Source organism: Eucyclogobius newberryi, unplaced genomic scaffold (genome assembly GCF_026437365.1).
Source record: "Eucyclogobius newberryi isolate DKJ021-1_F unplaced genomic scaffold, fEucNew1.0.hap1 SCAF_4, whole genome shotgun sequence".
Taxonomy (NCBI): Eukaryota; Metazoa; Chordata; class Actinopteri; order Gobiiformes; family Gobiidae; genus Eucyclogobius; species Eucyclogobius newberryi.
In genome coordinates this window covers 33,250,814-33,274,479 of record NW_027316056.1, presented here as the reverse complement: position 1 = coordinate 33,274,479, position 23,666 = coordinate 33,250,814, and the positions used below count along the sequence as shown (strand labels likewise).

At 44.2% G+C, this 23,666-nt stretch overlaps 1 protein-coding gene across 2 annotated transcripts in view; it reads right to left on the bottom strand.

The window, feature by feature from the left end:
* Positions 1–23,666, bottom strand: part of fat1a (FAT atypical cadherin 1a) — a 115,970-nt gene that overhangs the window by 14,401 nt on the left and 77,903 nt on the right. For both annotated transcript variants that reach the window (XR_011930104.1, XM_072462567.1), the window contains 9 exons: positions 18,290–18,676; positions 15,771–15,985; positions 9,991–10,128; positions 9,012–9,155; positions 7,441–7,638; positions 5,420–6,025; positions 4,447–4,669; positions 3,377–3,508; positions 3,133–3,290 (listed from right to left, as the gene is read on the bottom strand). Coding sequence is in view for 1 of the 2 variants with exons in the window: in XM_072462567.1 (XP_072318668.1) it covers positions 3,133–3,290; positions 3,377–3,508; positions 4,447–4,669; positions 5,420–6,025; positions 7,441–7,638; positions 9,012–9,155; positions 9,991–10,128; positions 15,771–15,985; positions 18,290–18,676 (2,201 nt within the window). In the remaining variant the exon portion in view is untranslated. The remainder of the gene's footprint in view (positions 1–3,132; positions 3,291–3,376; positions 3,509–4,446; positions 4,670–5,419; positions 6,026–7,440; positions 7,639–9,011; positions 9,156–9,990; positions 10,129–15,770; positions 15,986–18,289; positions 18,677–23,666) is intronic.

Sequence of the window (23,666 nt, the reverse complement as noted above, 5' to 3'; positions counted from 1 at the left end):
CACTTACAAACGGTCGAGGAAACGAGGGCGAGACTTAGAGACGGTTGAGGGGACGAGGGCGAGACTTACAGACGATCGAGGGGACGAGGGCGAGACTTACAGACGGTCGAGGGGACGAGGGTGAGACTTACAGACGGTCGAGGGGCACAACGGCGGGTTATTTACTGCACGGTGTTTGGAAAGTGCGGATAATTGGACTTTTCCTGATCAGTTTTAAAACGCGCTCGAGCTTTATCAGATCTACTGCGAGACACAAAGAAAGTGCTATTGTTTTGTCACTTTAACCATCATTTAATCACTACATATGTAAATTCAACTGCATATTTTTTCCGGACTATAAGTTGCAGCTTTTTTCATGGTTTTGGCCGGGGTGTAACTTATACTTATATATTTATACTTATTTACTTATACTTAAGTGCGACTTATATGTTTTTTTCTTCTCTAATATGCATTTTTTGGCTGGTGCGACTTATACTCCGGAAAATACGGTACATAGCAAGCCTATTTTATTTTTTTTTATCTTACAGTAGATTTAAATTGTTTGTCTTTTTGACTAATATAGGTTGTTTTATCATTGTGTTCATTGACAATGGCAATAAAACTTTTCTGATCCTGAAAATGACAGTTTAACATCTAAAAAACAGATCAAAAATACATTTTGGAGCTCATGGACATGGGCTGTGTTTTTGCTGAACGGTACTTAACATCACAAAGAAGAGTAGCTTTTTGTCTGCTTTTGTTTCATGTTAATAGCTCTGGAAAACGCTGCAAAAGTCTTAAAACTGAAGAGAAACTGCTTTGATGCTTTGTAGTCGGGCCAGTATTTCTTTACAAAATAGTCTTATTATCAGCAAAGTAATTTCGTGGCCCTATTAGCCTGTTGTTGTGTTGTTTTTGAAAGGGCTAAAGTTGATGTATCGAGTTTATTTCAGTGACTCGGTGGCTTGTTTCACACACAGAATCTGTAAACGTTATTCATGTACACAATCTTGGAAACGCTGGAGCGTATTTTTAAGAGGAAGTTTCATAAACAATTGAAAAATCCAGCATTAAGAAGCTATTTGTGTCGTCTCTTCACGTGATGAACAACCGCGCGGTTATTAACACGCCGCGACAGAGATAATTTTAGTTGGGCTATAAATCCACGTCAGGCGCGATCATAACTCACAGCCAATCAGATCGCACCGTGCGGATCCATTTGCTGTAATGGCAAAAATAAATCTGAATCTTATCTTTGTAATACACGTTCATTTCCTTTGAACTGCACCATTTGGACCGGCTGCAGATTCAATTAGGTATGACATCATTGTATTGTGTTCCATAAACTGATTATAACTTATACATATGCGCTGGGAACGTTTGTGCTTTTCTAGTGGGGGCGGGGCCTGTTTGCCTGTTATGTTCCACAGTATGGCATTAAACTTGTACGGAATTTCATCCATTAGAGGTGTTTTAAATAGCAAAAAAATAACAAAATAAATAAAAAAAGGACAAAAAAAAAAAAGAAGGAAAAAAAGGAAGAAAAAAAGAGAGAAAAAAAGTGGGGGCGGGGCCTGTTTGCCTGTTATGTTCCACAGTATGACATTATTAACCTTGTCCGGCATTTAATCAATTAGAGGTGTTTGTATCTGCAATCTTGCCTCTTCGCAGATCTGACCTGTAACTTGACCTGGTGGCATTGTCTGCTTGTTGCCGTGGAGGTAGACAAGTTTAAAATCATACTGTGCAAAAGAAACATCATCGCCATGGAGACAGGCCCATAACATCAAGGGACATAATATGCAAAATCAACTTTAATGAGCGTTTGCCCTCGTTTCCTCATCGTTACTTCGCTCCACGTTGTATTCTGCATTGTCCTGCAGCTGGAAAAAACAGTTTTCACCTACCCCCTGTCCCCGCCCACATCCCCTCACCTCCGTACATAACTATGCTTGAAAAATGAAGAGCCAGAGTGATGCGCGGAGAGTTCTAAAATGTCACGCAACCGCTTACGTTTCAAACTTCAAAACACACAACATAAATGACGAATGAAGAGGCGGGGCTTATCGGTTCCGCCATTTTGAACGGGAAGTCGATGTGTCCGTTTTCCGTTACTGAGTCGTTTTAGATCGACTCCACAGTTTTACGCTTTCTTCTCCTTTAAGAACACGTATCTCTTTGGAAATATCAGAAAACCTGGCGTTTATTTGCGACGAGAATTTCCACAGAGAAATCAGCGACTCGTTTCATCACATGACGGACGCGCGCGCTCGCCTCGCCAGTAAACGCCGCGTTAAAGAGGCCGCAGACGAGAAAACTTTCCGTGGCCGCTGGGAAAAAGAACAATAACCTCCTTTTAGCCGGCCAGTCTGGAGCGCAGACGCTGCACGGGACAAAGAATGTGTGGAAAACTCCCTCCCACGGTAAAAATACTTCTAGTGTGTGACTTTTTTTCTTCTTCTCCTTTTTTATCCCACCGTTTCATCCCCGCGTTCTCATGCCGTAGTCGTCATGTGAACGGTTGTTAAAAAATGCTAATGTTTTGAGCTCGGAGCGGGACGGTCTCGAGGGAGGACGGGGCAGTTTATGGAGTTAAAAAATAATATGGACTGGAAATAAAGAGCGGAGCGATGCAATGGGTCCGTCTAGAGCCTTTTCCCATATGAAACTTAGCTTTATATCATTATTATCATTATTTTTAGTATGTTTTTATATATAGCAGCAGTCTACTAGTGAAAGGATTATTTCTATTGTACATTGAGACTTTACACACATTTTTATCCAAATTGAAACATGGCAAGTGAACACTTCTAGACAGAGAATATTTCAGAATAAAGTGTATTTACCAATGAAAATAAGAAATTGTGTATTTTTTCATTTTCTACCACGTGTAGAAAATGAAAAAATAACATTAAAAATGAACCCCCCCCCCAAAAAACAAACAATAAACCCTCAATTCCTTATTTTCATCGATATATACACTTTATTCTGAAATATTCTCTGTACGTGTATTCTTTTTTGACATTTCGATTCGACAACGCCACTGTCTTGTTTATTTACAACAGGTCTTTTTTGTAAACGGTCCACATAACCATTCGCACAACGGCGTTTGCGGTTCGAGGAGCACTTTCACGTGCAGTGGCAGATCCCCACCTCCAGTATGCTGTAGTCCGTCCCTTTGGCATACATGACGGTGGCGTGGTTGGAGAAGGTCCTCAGCCTCAGCGACAGCTTCATCTGCTCCTTGTTGTCGTTCTCCATCAGGTGGTACTTGACGTAGCCGCTGCCGCTGAACGTGAGCGAGTGGCCGTCTGAACCAGAGGGAGACATACAAACTGGTGTCGTGTGCGTGACGTTTGAGGGAGGAAGAACAAGACGTCGGAGCGGGTTTTCTTACCGGAGCACTTTCCCTTCTTGCCCTCGGGACACGCGCAGCTGTAGCGGTTTTCTCTGGGGTCGGCCACACACTCCATTCCCTCTGGACACGGGCTGTTGTCGCACAGGCTGTTCAACATGGGACACTTTCCACCTAGAAACAAAAAAGTACAATGTCCATTAGACTTACATTATGAGGAATTAAAAGTTAGTTGGTTTAAAAATCTTCTGTCTTTGGGTTGGTAAGTCGTGGTTGAGTCCATTGTGGGTTTAGTTTAGCTCTATTTGTATCACTTTAGATGTGGTGGTACTGGAAAAGCCAAATATATTCTTCTAGTGGGTTGAAAAAATGTAGAATAATGCTTAAATTATTCCAGTTAAAACGACAACCATCAAAAATTCAATAATTCTGTTTTATTCAGAAACAAATCCTTACTATTACTAATACTACCGTACTTTCTGCACTATAGGGCGCACTTAAAATCCTTTAATTATCTCAAAAAACGACAGTGCGCCTTATAATCCAGTGCGCTTTATATTTGGATTAGTTCTGGTTGTGCTTACTGACCTCAAAGCGATTTTGTGTGGTACACGTTTTGATTAATGCGCCTTATAGTGCAGAAAATACGGTAATATACGGTAACATTACACTGCACTATATTTAAAAACAAACGGGCAATACCCCTGTGTCTCTTTGTAAATTGCGCAGTATATGACTTGTTTTTGGTGTTTTTGTTTGAGTTGTCCAGTGAGGTCAGTTGTGACAAGATAAAATACCGTATTTTCCGGACTATACGTCGCACCTTTTTTCATAGTTTTGGCTGGGGTGCGACTTATACTTATATTTATACTTGTATACTATACTCCAGAGCGACTTATATGTGATATTATTTGTTATTTTCACACTTGCAACTGCATTTCATACTCCAGTGCGACTTATATATGTTTTCTTCTTCCCTATCGTGCATTTTGTGGCTGGTGCGACTTATACTCCGGAACATACGGTAGTAAGATCTGATGTATTTTGTCGTTTGTAAGTAACTGCCTCTTTTGCATGTTGTCTAAACGTGACGGCGGCGGTCCCGTTTCTACCTTGGCACTGGCAGGTGGCCGTGCGCACGTGTCTGGGCGTGACGAAGCTGAGGCGCGCCGTGCTGTAGGTGTTCATGGCGCTCTTTTCCAGGGAGACGGCCTCGTCGCAGAAGCGCAGGGGGCAGTCCAGTCCGGCGCACAGCTTCTGCACCACGCGCACGATACGCACGCCGGTCATCTCCTCGATCACCGCCGCCGACGAGTTCAGCTTACGGAACACCACCTGGACGGAGCACGGCATCGGGAGGAGATGCTTTAGAACAGGACAGCGCTCTCTGTCACACATTTATGACTTTAACAAATATGTATTTCACTTTCTTAAAAAATGCAATCCATGTAAAGCTTTTCAATAGTGTTACTTTGTTAGCTAATGAAGTGGGCTAACATATAGATTCAATAAATGATCAGAAAACAAAATTATATATTTTTTTTGCAATTTGTCAGGAATGTTTGTAAACCTGCCTATGGATGTATTTAATTCACATGTAATAAATAAAATAAATAAAATAAATAAAATAAATAAAATAAATAAAATAAATATGTATTTTAATTATATATTTGATTATTTTAATTATATATTTGATTATTATAATTTAGTAATAAAGTATTTTAATATATATATCCTTTCAGCACTAGAATACAGGGATGCACTATGTCTAAAAAGGTCACCAACTGCATAATTTTTCCCAACACAGTTCTGCTAAAACACAGTTAGTAAACCTGTTCCCAAGCTCTTGACCAAATTACCAGTACCAGAAATATTGTTAAAACCAACAATATTTGCTAGCATAACCAACAATGCAAAAAAAATACAAAGAGGTGAATCGACAGCACTCCCTGTTTGGGTTTCAGCAGGACGCTTAAAGCCCGTCATATGTGTAGTTCTGACTAACTTTAAACCTAAAACCTGAGTTAAGCGAGAATTTACGTTACCCAAATGTTACGTGTACCAAATCCTTCCCCCGGTACATACCTCCTGCGACTGGTACGGGCTCCCGGACCTCTCCAGCGCCAGCAGCACGTCCAGATCCCCCTGCTCCAGCGGCTGCAGACTGACCAGCTGCACCTCGCTCCTCCTCACCCCGGCGATGTTCCTCAGCGCCCTCTGGAAGTTCCTCCAGTAGTCGCCGATGAACTCCTCCGGCGCGATGTTGGCAAAGCGCACGGCGATGGAGTTGTCCAGGGCCTGCTGCTGCGCCTGGCGGACGTGCACGTTCACCTCGGCCGCCGTCGTGAACCGCCCGTCGGTGACCGTCACGTTCAGCGGGTAGTGGCCGACGTCCAGCGGCTTCAGGGCGATGACTTTGCCGTCCGAGGCCGCGACGGAGAACGTGGCGCCGCTTTCGTCGGCAGTGGAGGACGAGGAGGAGGAGGAGGGGGCCAGGCTGTAGGTGAGGGTGTCGTAAATGTCTTGGTCGGTGGCGTGGATCTTGCCGAGAACGCCGCCGGGGTACTCGTCCGCCGCCGTGGAGATGAAGATGTCCAGGGGCAGGATGGCGGGGGGGTAGACGCTCTCCTCGATGACGCGGATGCTGATGTAAGCGGTGGAGGACAGCTGGGGTTGACCGCTGTCCGACACCTGGAGGAAGGAAAATGTGATTGGTTTGTCGTTGCTTTTTTAGCGTTGAAGTGGAAATAGTTCATGTTTGCTCTTTGTTATTTGATGGGTTTTCGTGTTTTCCTAATTATGACTTGGTTTGGTTGAAATGGCAGGTTGTTGGGGGGATAAAAGGTGAAAACAAAAGTGCAAAAATACAGGAAGTGGCAGTTGTAAAATAGAAAATGACTTCCAAAATGAGTAAAAACATCCAAGTGTTATCTTTATTTTTATCAGTCTAATCATAACTATCGCGCACATTAGGCGAGTTTGAGCCTTTGTTAACTTTATGGTTGCTAGGTAACAGCTATGGAACAATCTCTAACATTCAGTAACATTATTAACGCCACAAAAGTAAAAAACAAAAATAGGCACGATTTTTCAAAATAGTTGAATGTCATGTGTACATTTGTATTGCATTTATAAGTAATTTGAGCTTTATGAATGAGTCAAATCTGAGCCGGGAGTAATACGTTCCAGATTGTTCCACGTGTGACCAGAGGAGGGCACTGTGGCACTGTGACCACGGCTTAGAGTTGCTCTTGTGTTCACAGACTTTAAAGAGTCAAACATTAAAGCGGTCATCTAGTCAACCTAAAAGCACCGTGAAAGTCAGAGGTAAAACCTGCTCCAAGCCTCTTTTTCATCTTCAAAGACACATTCAGGAAACAGACTGATGTATAATGTAACATGTATAACCAGGCTGTTCAACATACTCTGTGTTTTAGTGAGTTTTTAACTAGGCTTGTTTCACTCTAAAACGTACCAACAAACAACAGAATCTAGACTTGTTTTTAGTTGAAACATGTTTTCAAAAGCTCAAGAAATTCAATTTTATATTCAATCAATCAATAATATTGTGTTGACTGTTTAAAGCAGGGGTGTCCAAACTATGGCCCGGGGGCCAAATGTGGCCTTCAGACCATTTTTTTTGGCCCTCAGGCTTCCTGCTAAACTGGCCTAAACAACAAAAAGTAGTACTTTTTACTATAAAATTCAAATACTTTGTTATACCAACCAAATATTAATGTTCCGAGTCTTATTGAAAATGTAAAGTAAACTGTTTTGTGATTTCTGTCATGTCTTTGTGATTTTAATGCATTATTTCCTGTTGTTTGAAGCACTTTGAATTGCCTTATGCACGACTTGTGCTCTACAAATAAACCTGCCTCGCCTAAAGCCTTATCCCTCTACCTTCTGGTCCATTGAAATATTGATGCACAGAAAAAGGTCCTGGTAGACCTTTATTGGCCACAGGATGCAGCACAAGAGGCAGAGGGACAGAGTGAGTGGGCTTGAAGGCGCCGGTCCGGGCAGTGACAAATGGTCCCAGTTGCTGTGGCTCGACGCTTTGATCAATAAAAAACTCTCTGGCTCTTTCTCTGGCTCTGACTCACCTGAGCTTGGAGGAGGTAGTGCTCTTTGCTTCTCCTGCTCAGCTCTCCCGCCGTCACCAGGGCGCCGCTCGGATTGATCTGGAAGGCGTCGCCGTCGTTCCCGTCCACGATGGCGAAGCTGAACGGCGGCCCGTTGTAGCCGGCGTCGCGGTCGCCGGCGGTGAGCTGCAGCACGCTGGTGTCGAGCGGGCGGTTTTCCTGAAGGAGAGACATCGACAGAAAACAATAACGTGTTTGCTGCTCGTGCTGACGGGATTCAAAGAGAGACGAGGATCAGTCTGTGTCAAACGCTTCGGACATTTGTGGAGAGTGATTCTAAATGAAGTCGGGGGACGGTCGGCAGTCACTGGAACTAACGGAGATGTTGGCAAATAAATACTCAACGCTCCTCACTGCATATTTTTGCAAGGGTTGCTTCTTGTTAGTGGCTTCAATATGATCTTGTTGCACTTAGAATTAGATTAAAAATAGATACAATTACGAAGATCTTCTCAAATAAAGTTTTTGGCTATGATAAGGGTAAAGACTTTATTTTCTCTGTGTTTGAACAGACTTAAATACCTACTTCCTTGAAAATCACGTACCTCAGTTTTAATTTTTAAAACATTTTTCTTTCTTCATTTACTTTAAAGGACACATATTGTGCAAAAATGTACTTAATTCACGCTTGTTTCAATAAGTTTGTTTAAGAGGTCCTCTACCTCTGGGCCTCACAAAAACACAAATTTCCCAGATTTGTGACGTCAAAAGTTGTCTCCTGCCTGTGCTTTTTTTAAGTCCATAAATTGTCGCATTTCTTTCAAATTGCGTTAATTACAACCGCAAGCTTGCATTAGCATGCCGGCGCAGGACGCTAATGGTTGGCTTTGGATTATTTCTCCTTGCTAATAGTAGACGACGCGCTACCAGATCCTAATGGAGGAACGACTAACCTTTAGAAAACAAAGTATGGTTTTAAAAAGATACATTTACAATTATATACACAAGTGTAAAACTCATTTTCATTGCAATTTGTTATTTTATTATTGACGCACAGGCAACTATAACCCTCTTATCACAGCACACCTTTGATATTTTGAAATGTATTGCTCATTCGTTTTATGTAATGGTATTTTTTTTAATTTTTTTAGACGCTCTTGACAGCAAAAGGTACTCAGGAGCATGTTTTAAAGACCCATAACCATACAACTAATGCATAATACGTGTCTTTTTATACTCGCTCCACTCCCCAAATGCCCATTCTGTACCCGAAAACGACCAATACACGATGTGCACGTTAAATGACCAGTTATTACACCTTTATTCTCTGTTCAGCCTTCGCATCTGTCCATCTTTCCATCTCTATCTGCATTGCCGTACTTAACATGCAGCCTCTGTCTTTCAATTTACAATTCCCTCACCTCCCTCTCTCCCCCACTCGCGTTCCTTCTTGACATTCTCCTCTCGCGCGCTCCTCTATTATATCTCCGTGTTAATCCCCTGTTTCTGCTCCGCCCCCCTTTCACCGCCCGTCCCGTTATTCTCCCCCGGTCCCGTAACGTCATCAGGGTTTACGTAAGAGGGGCCCGTACCTGAACGATGAGGCTGTAGTTGGCCTGGGAGAAGAGGGGCGCGTTGTCGTTGATGTCCAAAATGTCGATGTTGACGACGGCGGTGCTGGAGAGCGGCGGGAGCCCGTTGTCCGCGGCCAGGACGGTCAGGCTGTATCCGGAGATCTGAGAGCGGGGGGGGGGGAACGGTCCGGAGTTTAAAATCAAAGCGAGTAGAAAACACAACCGAAAAAATCTGCTTAAAAAAACGAAACAATGGTCGCTAAAGTTGAGTGGCTGCGTAGATTAAGTAAACGCGCGGAATCTCTAAAAGTCAGTCGTGCAAAATGTTGTGTTTTAGTTTAGAATTCACAATAGCTCGACAATTGGCGGTATTATTTCATCTCGAGGCCGGTTTTCTCTCGCCAATCTTGAACTAAAACCAATCCAATAACATACATTTTTAGATTTTGAAGAGAGACTTTGAAGAGAGACTTTGAATCTACGACATGGGCCAACAAAACGTGAGTTCGGCTGAACACTTGACAAACGAAACAATGACGTGCAAAGAGAACGCTGCACAAAACGTGACTACACACAGTTCTTTTATGGGTTCTTATTGGGTTTCCGATACGTTTGTTGCAATTACCAATCATGTAATTTAGGAGAAATGATCAAATCAGGTGCTACATATCGTCCCAAAAATCCGCCATCGGTCACTCTATTTTTGTTTTAGATGCGTATTCCTTTTGAAACTGTTCATTAACAACACTCTTATATCGCCCCCTGGTGTCGCGGGTCTCCTAGGTTCATCAGATTCCGGACATGGACCAAGCCAATTACCATTAAGAACCCGGTCTGCCTTCGCAAGCAATAAAACAACAGCAAATCGAGCGTCCCCCATTAGCCGCGACACGACTGCGATTGGATTTCCGCAATTAGCTACTCCGGGGGATTAAACGCATGTGTGTGCGGAGTCAGCGCTGTGCGGAGTCAGCGCTGTGCGGAGCGTTTTCCGTACCCGCTCTCGGTCCAGCTGGCGAGCCACCCGGAGCTCTCCGCGGCTCGGATCGATGGTGAACGGGCTGCCCGGGTTGCCGTCGACGATGGAGTAGTGCACGTGGTTGTAAGAGGAGCCGTCCGCATCCTGGGCCACGACCTTTTGGGGGGAAAGACGCAGGGGAATGAGTATCGTTAAGTACAAGGTGTTTTAGCATGAAATAGCCCGATATCGACAAAATAACGCTCGTGCTTTTCAATAAAGGGCAAACAGAGATACAATGAGATACAAAGTAGCAATGCTGTCCAATTATATCAAAAACAAATCAATGGCAGGGGTGAGCAAACGTTTTGGCTTCGGGGGCCATTTTGAGAGGTTCATGCCCCCGAGTGTCTCACCGTGGACGCAGTGACACAATAACACGTTCAGTTTTTTTTTTTTAGAGAAGCTCATTCAGTCACAATCCCGTCCAGTTATCACACAAACGCTAGAGCCTGAGGAATAAAGTCTAAAGAGTAGAGTCTAAAGTCTAAGATGTACAACTACAGTAGGTGGCGGTAATGTAACACTTGGACACCAACCGCCATAAAACACCAAAGAAGAAGAAGAAGAAGAAGAAGAAGAAGAAGAAGAAGAAGGAGGAGAAGAAGAAGATGAAAGAAGAAGAAGATGAATGAAGAAGAAGAAGAAGAAGAAGGAGGAGGAGGAGAAGAAGAAGATGAAAGAAGAAGAAGACGAATGAAGAAGAAGAAGAAGAAGAAGAAGAAGAAGAAGAAGGAGGAGGAGGAGAAGAAGAAGACGAAAGAAGAAGAAGAAGAAGAAGAAGAAGAAGAAGAAGAAGAAGAAGAAGAAGAAGAAGAAGAAGAAGAAGAAGAAGAAGAAGAAGGAAGAAGAAGGAAGAAGAAGAAGAAGAAGAAGAAGAAGAAGAAGAAGAAGAGTCTGGCATAGAACAGCCTGATAAAAAGGGGTTTGGTGGAGTGAACTGACTATTATCTGATGAGTTTTATTATCAGGTTCACGGCTTCTTCTCCTGTCAGTGTAGGCTACTTATCTCTGGCCTTTTCATAATAAGACTCTTAGCCACAGTACGGGCAATGATTTATTTTGAAAGGGCCAGTTAATAGTACTTAACGTGGTGGCTTTGGACAGGTTCAGGATAAAGTCATGACAACACGGCACGTTTTGCGTATGCGGCTCACGATTAAAGGACAGAATGAAAGAACAGCGTAGCAGCAAAGGGCTCCTCAAACACACAAGAGTCACAGCGCAGGCTCCTTCTGCTCGAGGGCCCTCACACACCAGAGGAGGGCCCTGCACACACCAGAGGAAAGACCTCAAAGCAGAGAGAGGCTGAATAAACATGGACAGTGTCGCCACAGAAACAACTGCTCCGAGGCCGTTATGATGAGCGCAGAGCTGGACAGAGTAGTTTATCTGACCCTTTTGCTGCACCTGCCACTCAAAATGCACCCGTCTGTTCTATGGTCACAGCAGACAATGGCAGAGGCGTTCACAAATAAACAAGTAAATCAATAAAAATGGAAAGACTTGAGATTAAAACTGAATAGAAAAGTCATTTCAAAAGCAGCTCTTGAAACCGCTGTGCGCTGTCTGCATCTAATTATAGAGCGTTTCATTCATGTGGAGCAGAAAGTGCGCTGTTAGCATGCTAATGTGTGTTAGCGTCAGCGTGAAAGTTAAGTGAATAATTAAAAGAATGCGTTACATGAGTTAAGTGAACCGCTGCAAATGAATTAGTTCTGTTTTTCACGTTTTTACAGTGAATTTATTTATTTATTCGTTGACATTTGCGGTAAAATTAAAAAATAATAATAACCCCACCAATTCTCTTAAAACTGTGTATCCTTTTTTTGTTTTTTATATTTCTGTCTTGTATTTATCTCTCCACAAACATACATATTAAAAGTCTTTATTCATAAGCTTCAATACTTAATAAAAACATATTTAATGCCACTTTTTTGACACACACAAAAAGTATTCATTTTACACCATCTGCCGTCTTCAAACCTCCCACAGTCTTCAACCCTCCCACAGTCTTCAACCCTCCCACAGTCTTCAACCCTCCCACAGTCTTCAACCCTCCCACAGTCTTCAAACCTCCCACCGCCTTCAAACCTCCCACAGTCTTCAAACCTCCCACAGTCTTCAACCCTCCCACAGTCTTCAACCCTCCCACAGTCTTCAACCCTCCCACAGTCTTCAAACCTCCCACCGCCTTCAAACCTCCCACAGTCTTCAAACCTCCCACAGTCTTCAACCCTCCCACAGTCTTCAACCCTCCCACAGTCTTCAAACCTCCCACCGCCTTCAAACCTCCCACAGTCTTCAAACCTCCCACAGTCTTCAAACCTCCCACAGTCTTCAAACCTCCCACAGTCTTCAACCCTCCCACAGTCTTCAACCCTCCCACAGTCTTCAAACCTCCCACCGCCTTCAAACCTCCCACAGTCTTCAAACCTCCCACAGTCTTCAAACCTCCCACAGTCTTCAACCCTCCCACAGTCTTCAAACCTCCCACCGCCTTCAAACCTCCCACCGTCTTTAAACCTCCCACCGTCTTCAAACCTCCCACCGTCTTCGAACCTCCCACAGTCTTCAAACCTCCCACTGTCTTCAAACCTCCCACTGTCTTCGAACCTGCCACCGTCTTCAAACCTCCCACAGTCTTCAAACCTCCCACCGCCTTCAAACCTCCCACCGTCTTTAAACCTCCCACCGTCTTTAAACCTCCCACCGTCTTCAAACCTCCCACCGTCTTTGAACCTCCCACAGTCTTCAAACCTCCCACTGTCTTCGAACCTCCCACCGCCTTCAAACCTGCCACAGTCTTCAAACCTCCCACAGTCTTCAAACCTCCCACAGTCTTCAAACCTCCCACTGTCTTCAAACCTCCCACCGTCTTCAAACCTCCCACCGCCTTCAAACCTCCCACAGTCTTCAACCCTCCCACAGTCTTCAAACCTCCCACAGTCTTCAAACCTCCCACAGTCTTCAAACCTCCCACCGCCTTCAAACCTCCCACAGTCTTCAACCCTCCCACAGTCTTCAAACCTCCCTCCGTCTTCAAACCTCCCACTGTCTTCAAACTTCCCACAGTCTTCAAACCTCCCACAGTCTTCAACCCTCCCACAGTCTTCAAACCTCCCACCGCCTTCAAACCTCCCACCGTCTTTAAACCTCCCACCGTCTTTAAACCTCCCACCGTCTTCAAACCTCCCACCGTCTTCAAACCTCCCACAGTCTTCAAACCTCCCACAGTCTTCAACCCTCCCACAGTCTTCAAACCTCCCACCGCCTTCAAACCTCCCACAGTCTTAAACCCTCCCACAGTCTTCAAACCTCCCACCGCCTTCAAACCTCCCACAGTCTTCAACTCTCCCACAGTCTTCAACCCTCCCACAGTCTTCAAACCTCCCTCCGTCTTCAAACCTCCCACCGTCTTCAAACCTCCCACTGTCTTCAAACTTCCCACAGTCTTCAAACCTCCCACAGTCTTCAAACCTCCCACAGTCTTCAAACCTCCCACTGTCTTCAAACCTCCCACCGCCTTCAAACCTCCCACAGTCTTCAACCCTCCCACAGTCTTCAAACCTCCCTCCGTCTTCAAACCTCCCACTGTCTTCAAACTTCCCACAGTCTTCAAACCTCCCTCCGTCTTCAACCCTCCCACCGCCTTCAAACCTCCCACAGTCTTCGAACCTCCCACAGTCTTCAAACCTCCCACAGTCTTCAAACCTCCCACAGTCTTCAAACCTCCCACCGCCTTCAACCCTCCCACAGTCTTCAACCCTCCCACAGTCTTCAAACCTCCCTCCGTCTTCAACCCTCCCACAGTCTTCGAACCTCCCACAGTCTTCAAACCTCCCGCTGTCTTCAAACTTCCCACAGTCTTCAAACCTCCCACAGTCTTCAAACCTCCCTCCGTCTTCAAACCTCCCACAGTCTTCGAACCTCCCACAGTCTTCGAACCTCCCACAGTCTTCAAACCTCCCACAGTCTTCAAACCTCCCTCCGTCTTCAAACCTCCCTCCGTCTTCAAACCTCCCATCGTCTTCAAACCTCCCTCCGTCTTCAAACCTCCCTCCGTCTTCAAACCTCCCATCGTCTTCAAACCTCCCACTGTCTTCAAACCTCCCACCGCCTTCAAACCTCCCACAGTCTTCAACCCTCCCACAGTCTTCAAACCTCCCTCCGTCTTCAAACCTCCCACTGTCTTCAAACTTCCCAGTCTTCAAACCTCCCTCCGTCTTCAACCCTCCCACCGCCTTCAAACCTCCCACAGTCTTCGAACCTCCCACAGTCTTCAAACCTCCCACAGTCTTCAAACCTCCCACAGTCTTCAAACCTCCCACCGCCTTCAACCCTCCCACAGTCTTCAACCCTCCCACAGTCTTCAAACCTCCCTCCGTCTTCAACCCTCCCACAGTCTTCGAACCTCCCACAGTCTTCAAACCTCCCGCTGTCTTCAAACTTCCCACAGTCTTCAAACCTCCCTCCGTCTTCAAACCTCCCACAGTCTTCGAACCTCCCACAGTCTTCGAACCTCCCACAGTCTTCAAACCTCCCACAGTCTTCAAACCTCCCTCCGTCTTCAAACCTCCCTCCGTCTTCAAACCTCCCATCGTCTTCAAACCTCCCATCGTCTTCAAACCTCCCACAGTCTTCAAACCTCCCACCGCCTTCAAACCTCCCTCCGTCTTCAAAACCTCCCACAGTCTTCAACCCTCCCACAGTCTTCAAACCTCCTACTGTCTTCAAACCTCCCACCGCCTTCAAACCTCCCTCCGTCTTCAACCCTCCCACCGCCTCGTCCTGAAGCCGTCCCCGGGGGAAATCAGCCGACAGTGAGACGACAATGGCAGGTATTAAAATCTAATGCGGCGACAATGACAAACAGGCAGACGCGTGGCTCTGTCGTAGCAGAAAGTCTTCAAAATATAGGCACCAGAAAAACTTCCGTACGCGTGAGTAATGGCGAGACGGTGTGAACAAACATATTCTGCTGGAGGTAACTTAGTATACGCCAGACAAATGAGAAATTGTCCTTCATGTACAAAGAATAATGGGTTGTTTTTCCCCTCAGTAAGCAGCGGCAGCAGCAGCAGCAGCAGCGGCAGCAGCAGCGGCGTACACACATATATCTCTGAATTATTGAGAATTAGTGTGGTCCAGTGTGTTGGTATCCATTTTACTGCAGGTTTTATTACATTTTGACTTTATTTGTGTTGTTTTTTTATCCTTGTTTAGAACTTTTAAGACATGGTTTGGATGTTGTGTAGTCCTGGTTCAGATCTGGGCTTTTATTTCAGTTAAACCCTCGTTCGGTTCTTGGTTTAGTCTAATTTTGGTCCCATTTTTCTCCCTAAGTAGTATGGATGAAAAGTCCTGGTTCACACCTGTTTCAGATGTTGGTTTTGGTCTTCAAGTTCTAAGCTAGCTCTCCTGGCTCCGTCCCAAAATTCTAAAGAATAAAGCCTAAAGAATTCCGCTGACACTCATAATGTCCAAATGGGGAAAAAAGTACTAATACTTTTGAAAAGTCTTCAAAAAGTACAAGTTGTTCAAATGTCAAAAGAAACAGCACACGTACTACTGTGAAAGCGATCATAATGAGGTATAACATGTTGAAATCGGTTGAAGCGTTAAGGAGTTGAAACTGGCTAAATGGAAAATCATGGAAAATATAATAATAAAAAATACGTGAAATACAAGAACATATAGTGCCTGCGTGACATCACGCAGACGCTCAATAAAGCTGAAGATTGTTATCTGGCTCTTACCGTCAGCACCGTCTTGCCCAGCTCGGCGTCCTCGCTCACCACGGCGGCGTACGTGCTCTGGCTGAACACGGGCGCGTTGTCGTTGGCGTCCGTCAGGTTGATGTTGACGGTCGCCATGTCGCTGAGGGGGGGCGAGCCGCCATCTGTGGCCTCCACGGTGATGTAGTACTCGTGCGACAGCTCGTAGTCCAGCGGCTCGATCACGAAGACGTCGCCTGCGGGCACGCGGGGAAAAGGAGGTGATTATGGAGGGCCGCGCGGGGTCCGGATTACAGTGTCAAAAGAGAAGTATGGTTTTTGTGCAGGGAAATGTGTGACGTGCAGGTGTAACAATGCGTAAATATTTTAGAGGGTCTTGGTATTGAGAAATGCTCTTTATTTTCCACCTCTTAAAACAAGGATTATTTATACTGTTAACATTTTTTGACACGTAATAAACTTCCACAACAGTTACAACCCTGAGAATGTCATTTTTGTTTTGTTTCATCAAGCGCTTACAAATCGGACATGAATTTGTTAACTTTAGAAAATGGAGTTGGAATTGGCTCGTAATTGCTCTTCGTTGGAGCCTACAAATGCCCGTTTTTATTTAGTATCTTGCATATTAACGTGAATGAGATAGAACGTCTACATTAGGGATGTTGAGATGATTAGGTTAGTCGACAATTGGGATTATTTCAGTCACAATATAATCGTAAAACAACCAAAAAATAACAGTTTTCAAAGCAAAATTAAGTCTATTTAGTACAATCTATCGTCCAAAAAATAGAGCTAAATGTTAATTTTTTTTTTTCTGGTTGTTTTTGTCAAATCTAACTTTATTTTGTCGTTAATTTCATAAAGCCGGTCACAAACTTGAGGAACAGTAACATGTCAGACCACAGGAATGAAGGAAAATTTAAGATTTTACTTTTGTTTGATCACAGTCTCAATAATCGTAAATTATCGTTAAATCATGATGTTTTATCTAAAAATAATCAGAACTCTAACATGTGATACAGTGACATCCCTCGTCTACAGCACGTCACCACCAGTTTTTAAAGAGTTTTCCAGCATTTCTCCAACATTTCTTAGGTAGATCATCTTCAAATGACTGCACAATACTTCCAGTTGCATACATTTGGCTATTCTTGAGCCCCACAAACCACAAGTCACATTTAAAATAAATCATAAACTGTGCACTGGCTTCACTTAAATTAAGAGAGTTCTTCCCTGAGTTGAAGTGATGCGGCGAGCCAGTAACAGCTGACATAAAACAGGGTGTTGTTTTCTAAAAATCTGTTCAAACGCTGGGAAGCAGCTGGTGGCGAGTTACAAATGTCGAAATAACAAAGATGTTGTTTTTGAAGTCTCCCACGGCTAAAAATACAACTTATAAATGTATGTTTTATTGCAGAATTGTGGTAAGTGTGTTAAAGAGGCACTACGGAATTTACAGTTACTCCCACTTTTGACAAAAGATGGGTGAGTTATGACTCCCCCAAATATCTAGACTACTTTGGTAAACTGTAAAAAAAGGAAAAAGAAAGTTACAATGTTAAAATGGCTTCAATTCAGGATATGAATATGGGTTTATGTACTTAAAGCCTAAATTATTGTTATTTTTCATTATTTAAAGTTGGATTAATCTACAAATTATCAACACCACAAAATTAAAATATACTAGCATCCACCAGTATTCTTTTTATTTAAACGGAACAGTATGCAGCCTGCACCGATATTGGTTAAAAATGACAATGCAGCCTCTTGAACCTAGCCCTAACCTCCGTTGGCTTAAAACCCAAAAACAAATATGTAAATATAAAAAAACTCATAAAAAATAATAACATTTGAACATGTTTACTGTATGTTAGAACTAAATAAACTTTTTATTGGCAATAAACTGTGTGTACATGGTGTTTTAATGGCATTGTCTGCTGTCCCTCGTCCTATTTAAACTGAGCGTGTGCTGCTCCAGTGGCCAAGCATCTAAAACTGAGTGTGTGCTGCCTCCAGTGGCCAAACATCTAAAACTTGAGTGTGTGCAGCCTCCGGTGGCCAAACATCTAAAACTGAGTGTGTGCTGCCTCCAGTGGCCAAGCATCTAAAACTGAGCGTGTGCAGCCTCCAGTGGCCAAGCATCTAAAACTGAGTGTGTGCAGCCTCCAGTGGCCAAGCATCTAAAACTGAGCATGTGCTGCGTCCAGTGGCCCAGCATCTAAAACTGAGTGTGTGCAGCCTCCAGTGGCCAAGCATCTAAAACTGAGTGTGTGCAGCCTCCAGTGGCCAAGCATCTAAAACTGAGTGTGTGCTGCCTCCAGTGGCCAAGCATCTAAAACTGAGCGTGTGCAGCCTCCAGTGGCCAAGCATCTCAAACTGAGTGTGTGCTGCCTCCAGTGGCCAAACATCTGAAAACTGAACGTGTGCTGCCTCCAGTGGCCAAGCATCTAAAACTGAGCGTGTGCTGTCTCCAGTGGATTACAAACACGTTATGCAGGGGCGGGGTTTGAGGTGTGGGTACATGTTAGACCGTGACGTACCCGTGTGTGAATCCACGCTGAACATGCCGTGCTCATTCCCGCTGATGATGCTGTACGAGATTTCCTGGTTGGCCTCCGTGTCGCGACTTGCCGCCAGCACCCTCAGGACTTGCGTTCCCACGGCGATGTCCTCCGCCACGGTGGCGGTGTACTCGCGGTGCTCGAACACCGGCGGGTTGTCGTTGATGTCCAGGACCGAAATGACCACCTGGGCCGTGGCCGAGCGGTGGGGGGAGCCCTGGTCAGTGACCCGCGCCGTCAGCTCGTACGCCGACTGGACCTCGCGATCCAGGGGGCGTTGTAGGCTGATCACGCCACTGTGGTCGTCGATGGAGAAGAAGCCGTCGGCGGAGTCGAGAAGTGAGTAGAGGACGTCGCTGTTGAGGCCTTGGGAAATAGATGAGGGGAAAAACGTTAAGAAATAAGACAAATCAGATGTGCTGCTCCCGAACGCCCACGAATGCAACCTCTGCAACTTAACATTCATTTCTGGGCTCTGAAATCTTTAGTTCTCTTTTTATGATGCTTGATCTTATGAAGCCTTTGAAAAATTAATCTTAGAAGAATAAAATGGCAAACATAAAGATTACAAACCCTGGCACAAGGCTTCAAACAGGCCCTAAACCAAACGGTTTTACTTCATTTGTTAGTACAGCAGTGAGATATATTGAAAAATGGATAATTGGAGGATATTGTCTGTAAGGTAAAATATAAAAAGGTCCTCAGTGGGACGGAAACTTCTCGTGTCCTCTCCCAACAAGGCTATGAAGTTATATTTCTGCACATAGTATGATTAATTGGTGGGGACGGTGTGCGTTATCGAACATACATGGTACACATGCCGTATTGTAGCCATGTCCCACATTCACTTACATGTTCTCATTCATACACCAGCACACGTGGACACTGGAGGAAAGGTGGGCGAGGTGTCTTGCCCAAGGACGCAACGACCCATCCAAGGAGGTTTTTTTTGAGGACCTTTTTGAGGATTGGCAAGATCTGGCTTTGACAAATTGGTATTTTTGTTAGTATTGCCCACCTTTACTTCTTTTTTTCTTCCCTTTTTTAAAGGCGCAATGGAGATTTTTCAGCGATTTGAGAACTCAGGCGGAAGTGCCAATGCCACTCCCCCGTGCACATGCCACTCCCCCGTGCGGACCGATACAACACAGACGTGCGTTTGTTTATTAGTGCGACGGATCACATCGCATCGCTCGTCTCCCGTAGATTTCTGTCCACTTCTGCGTCAGCTCGAACTGTCTTTCTCCGTCTTCATTTTGTCCCGTACACTGAGGGAACTATATTATGATAGATCCATGCGCTTAGGCACGCGGAAATGTGGGGACGAGCCACACGCGGCTGCAGGTGAGCGGTAGGTGCGTTTTCTGTTTGATACGTGGCAGGACAAATCGGCCGTCCACGCCACGAGGAAATAAGACTTAGATTTGGGCCAAAAAAAATCGTCCATTCAACCTTTAACTGAAAAAGGTGACATTATGATGATTTATTAAGTTTGTGCAAAGGTTTTCTATTAAACAAAAATGCAAAGTAAAAATATCTACAGCTAATGTCAAATACTACCACTTCTTCTAACTACTACTACTGCTGTACAATTCATTCTAAATAGGGATGTCAAGATTATCGGGTTAATCGATAATCGTGATCATTCAGGTCACAATGTAATGGTAAGAACCAAAAAATAAGAATCGTGTCAATTTTAGAAGAAAATTTAAGTATTTTTGTTCAATATATCGCCCAAAAATAGACATAAATGTTTGTAATTGTAATTTTTTAAAGTCGGTCACAAACTTGAGGAATAGCATGTGTTAGAACACGAGAATGAAGGAAAATGAAAGATTTTTATGGTCATTTGGTCTCAATAATTGTGAATAATTTTTTTTATGGGTTCTTAGTTTAGATATTCGTGTCACATCAACATTTAGCAATCTTATTTCTGTTCAAGTAAAAAAACAAAAAATGGACAGCTACGTCATTAGAAATCCTCCCTTTAATTCAAACGCTGATTCCTTCCTTTAAATTGACATACGAATGCTTAAATTATTCAAAGCGTTGCCTCCCGTCAACACACTAAATCATCCGTCTTTTCCGCCGCAGATAAACCGAAGCCGTAAACTGTCTAATCCGCGCCGTTGTCATAACTCATGTCCGCCCACAAGCGAAGACACACAACTGGCAACGAGACAGAGACGGATCGCGATAATAATGCTAATGCCTTCCTGCAGGTGGCCCCCGTTTGGAATCCGCCATTATATTCCCATTTATCAGGTAAGTGCCCCCGTTTTCTGCGGATCTCGTTATCGCTCCGGAGAGACGGCCGCGGGGGGAGGCCCTGCCCATGCGCTCGCCGATCACTTACCGACGGCTTGATCATCACGCCCCGGACGTACTGGCGCTTAAGGAAGTCGTTCTGACTCGCAAATAGCTTGACTTGTTTATCGGCGCCGCGGCTAATGACCAGATAGACGTGCAAAAAAAGGTCTAATGTTTTGTAATGACAGCCGAGTGAAGGCCGTTAAATATTTATGAGTCGTGTGTATGATCGCGGTATCGTCGAAATGCTAACTTTTCGGTAAAAAATGCCCCGACAAGCTTTAAGTGCCATCGTTGCTGCCGTAGGGTCATGATTTATTAACATTTATTTATTCAAACTAAAGCAAAAACATTAGTTCCCTCTGCTTTTTTTATTTAGCATGTGCTGCGGCAAAAATGCTTTCATGTTCAGGAGCTGGCGAGTCGATAATGTGCAACAGTTATGTGGTATAGTTACACAGGAATGACCAGTGTTTCACTAACTGACTAATCAGCGAATTTGAAATAGTCACAATACAAAATACAATACTAAATAGAGCTAAATAAATAAATAAAACAACAACAAGTTGTGTATTTTCCGGACTATAAGTCGCATCAGCCAAAAAATGCATAATAGAGAAGAAAAAAAACATATATAAGTTGTATATAAGTATAAACATAATTATAAGTCGCACCCCGGCCAAAACTATGAAAAAAGGTGTGACTTATAGTCCGGATAATACGGTACTCAGAAAAAACAAATGAAAAACAAAAAACCCCATGCAACTTGATATGTTTGTTAATTCTTAAAATATACACAACTTGACCAAATAAAACGTCCATATCATAAAGATCGATTACCAAAATAGACAACAATAATTTCCAGTATTGGTAGTGTAGGTAAGTAGTAACAATTATCCTGATTAATCGTTTGCAACCCTAAAATGACAGGAACATAATTTGTGATATGCGCTGATATTACGCAATTCAGTTTCAAGATTTAGTTTTTTTCATTGTTTAAAGTGAGTAGAAAAAAACCTTCCTCACCTTCCATACGGTGCACCGGTTGTTCTTTTGTGTCTTTGTAAACAATACATAGTAAATTATCCCTCACTATCAGGATGGCACACGTTTGCTGCCGTGCTCTTGTTCCAAAAACGATCTCGCATTCTTTGTGTAGGTCGTCCTTTAACAAAAGGGTAAAACTGTAAGCTCTTTAAAAGTGTTTGATCTCCTCTTTTTATAACAGTAGTTGTCAAGAAAGTTTACACAACCAAAGTAACTTCAGCAACTTTAGGACATATTGACTTTCAGCTATATCTTACGTCAAAAAAACCAACGTAATTTCCAAACTCATTATTTTCAACACGGCCTTGAAACACAGCCATACATTCAACTAATGCAAATCAATGCTTTCCTCTGCGCCACCTTAATGCTAACTTTACACTTAGCCCGGAGCTTTCCCTTGACTTTTTTATAGACTGCTTATGTTGTAGCACGTCTCTCGGCCGCGGCGAATCTATAAATCCTGCATAACGGCGCGGAATACTGAACGGACCCAGCGACCGGCGGGCCAAGTGTAGAGGTCACGGAGACGGCGGGATAAAAAACAAAGACCCAACAAAAAAACGATGAGATGCCACGTGCGCTCGCGCCGTCTGGTTTATCGCGAATCGTGGAGGGGGGTTGTTTTTGTTTGCCTGTCTGCCTCCGAACTGCGCCGCAGCTACGACGAGGGAGTTGTGTCTGCCGGAGATAACGCCGGCGAAAATAACATACACAATCTGCACAAATATGTATTCGGATCGTGGAGCCCGTGGCCCGGAGCGGCCGTTGCCAAGGCTGCATCAAATATCGAGATAAAGCAGAGTCTCCGCGGGCAAGGTTACGATCGCGTTTTGATGGCCGATGAAGAGAATGAGACGGTTCGGTGACGTTTGAGAGAACTGGGTCGAAACCACGGCGTACGCTTCCTCTGGGGCGTGTCGAAGACCCCCAAATATATCCAAAATGACACGGTTTTGAGATGACGCGCGACAGTTATACAAACCGACTCCCGGGCTTCCCCGAATTAGGAGTATCTCTAAATAACGATTGCCCCCCCGAGTGAAACTGCGGGCTGTTAAATAATTTGCTTCGATGTACTCCTCATCCGTGATATCCAAAGTGGTAATTTGGTGCCAGTGGAGCCTCGGGGAAGGGATGTCTCAATGATTCCTTTTCCGCGGTTTACCAATGCGTTCTGAGGGATAAGATTTGCGCATGCCTTTAATACTGTCAAGCTGTCAGATCAGGAAGAAAAACAAGTCGGGTAAAAGGAGGACGGTGCGGGAGACGTGGAACGGGCTGAAACGTTCTCTATGGGGGAACGCGAGGCAGCAGGAACAAAAACCTCAGGCTGTAATTTGGATTCAATAGATCGTGCGCGCTTACTTACCGAATACTGAGCCGCGTAAATCCACAGTACGGCAATAAACCTCTCCTTCTCCATGTAGACTATAAGGCCTAAAGTTACAGGCAGAGATCTAGACAAACCTTTTTCACTCATGGTGTCAGTTTGAACGGTCACGATGCCCTGACGCCAACGACAAAGTAATCATGCAACTGCAACTGTCATTGTGTTAAAGCGCATCAAGCACGTGTAGCCATGTTCGTCCATGGACCAACGTAAGTTGCATTAATGCCCCCGTCACAGCTTGAAGGTCCGCCCTCTACGCCTGCTCCCTGTATATCTCCCTCACTCTCTCTTTCTTTCTTTCTTTCTTTTTCTTTAAGGAAACGATGACACGGGGAAGAATAAACTGTTCCAATACATGCGTTCGCACATCCGGGAACTTGTACGTAGCAACCGAGTCCGCCATTTTGAAAGAGGAACAACAGCACGTCTACTACATACGATATCCAGGATCTATGAGGCCAAAATGCCAAAAACCTGCGTTCTGTAAGGACATCGCTCTGTTGTCAGACCAAGGAACGATTGCTTTGTCGTGTACCTTAGTTTGCCGTCATCGTCTAGAGAATCAAAGTATTCGTAGCTCATTATGCTGTAGAAAAGGATGCATTCGTG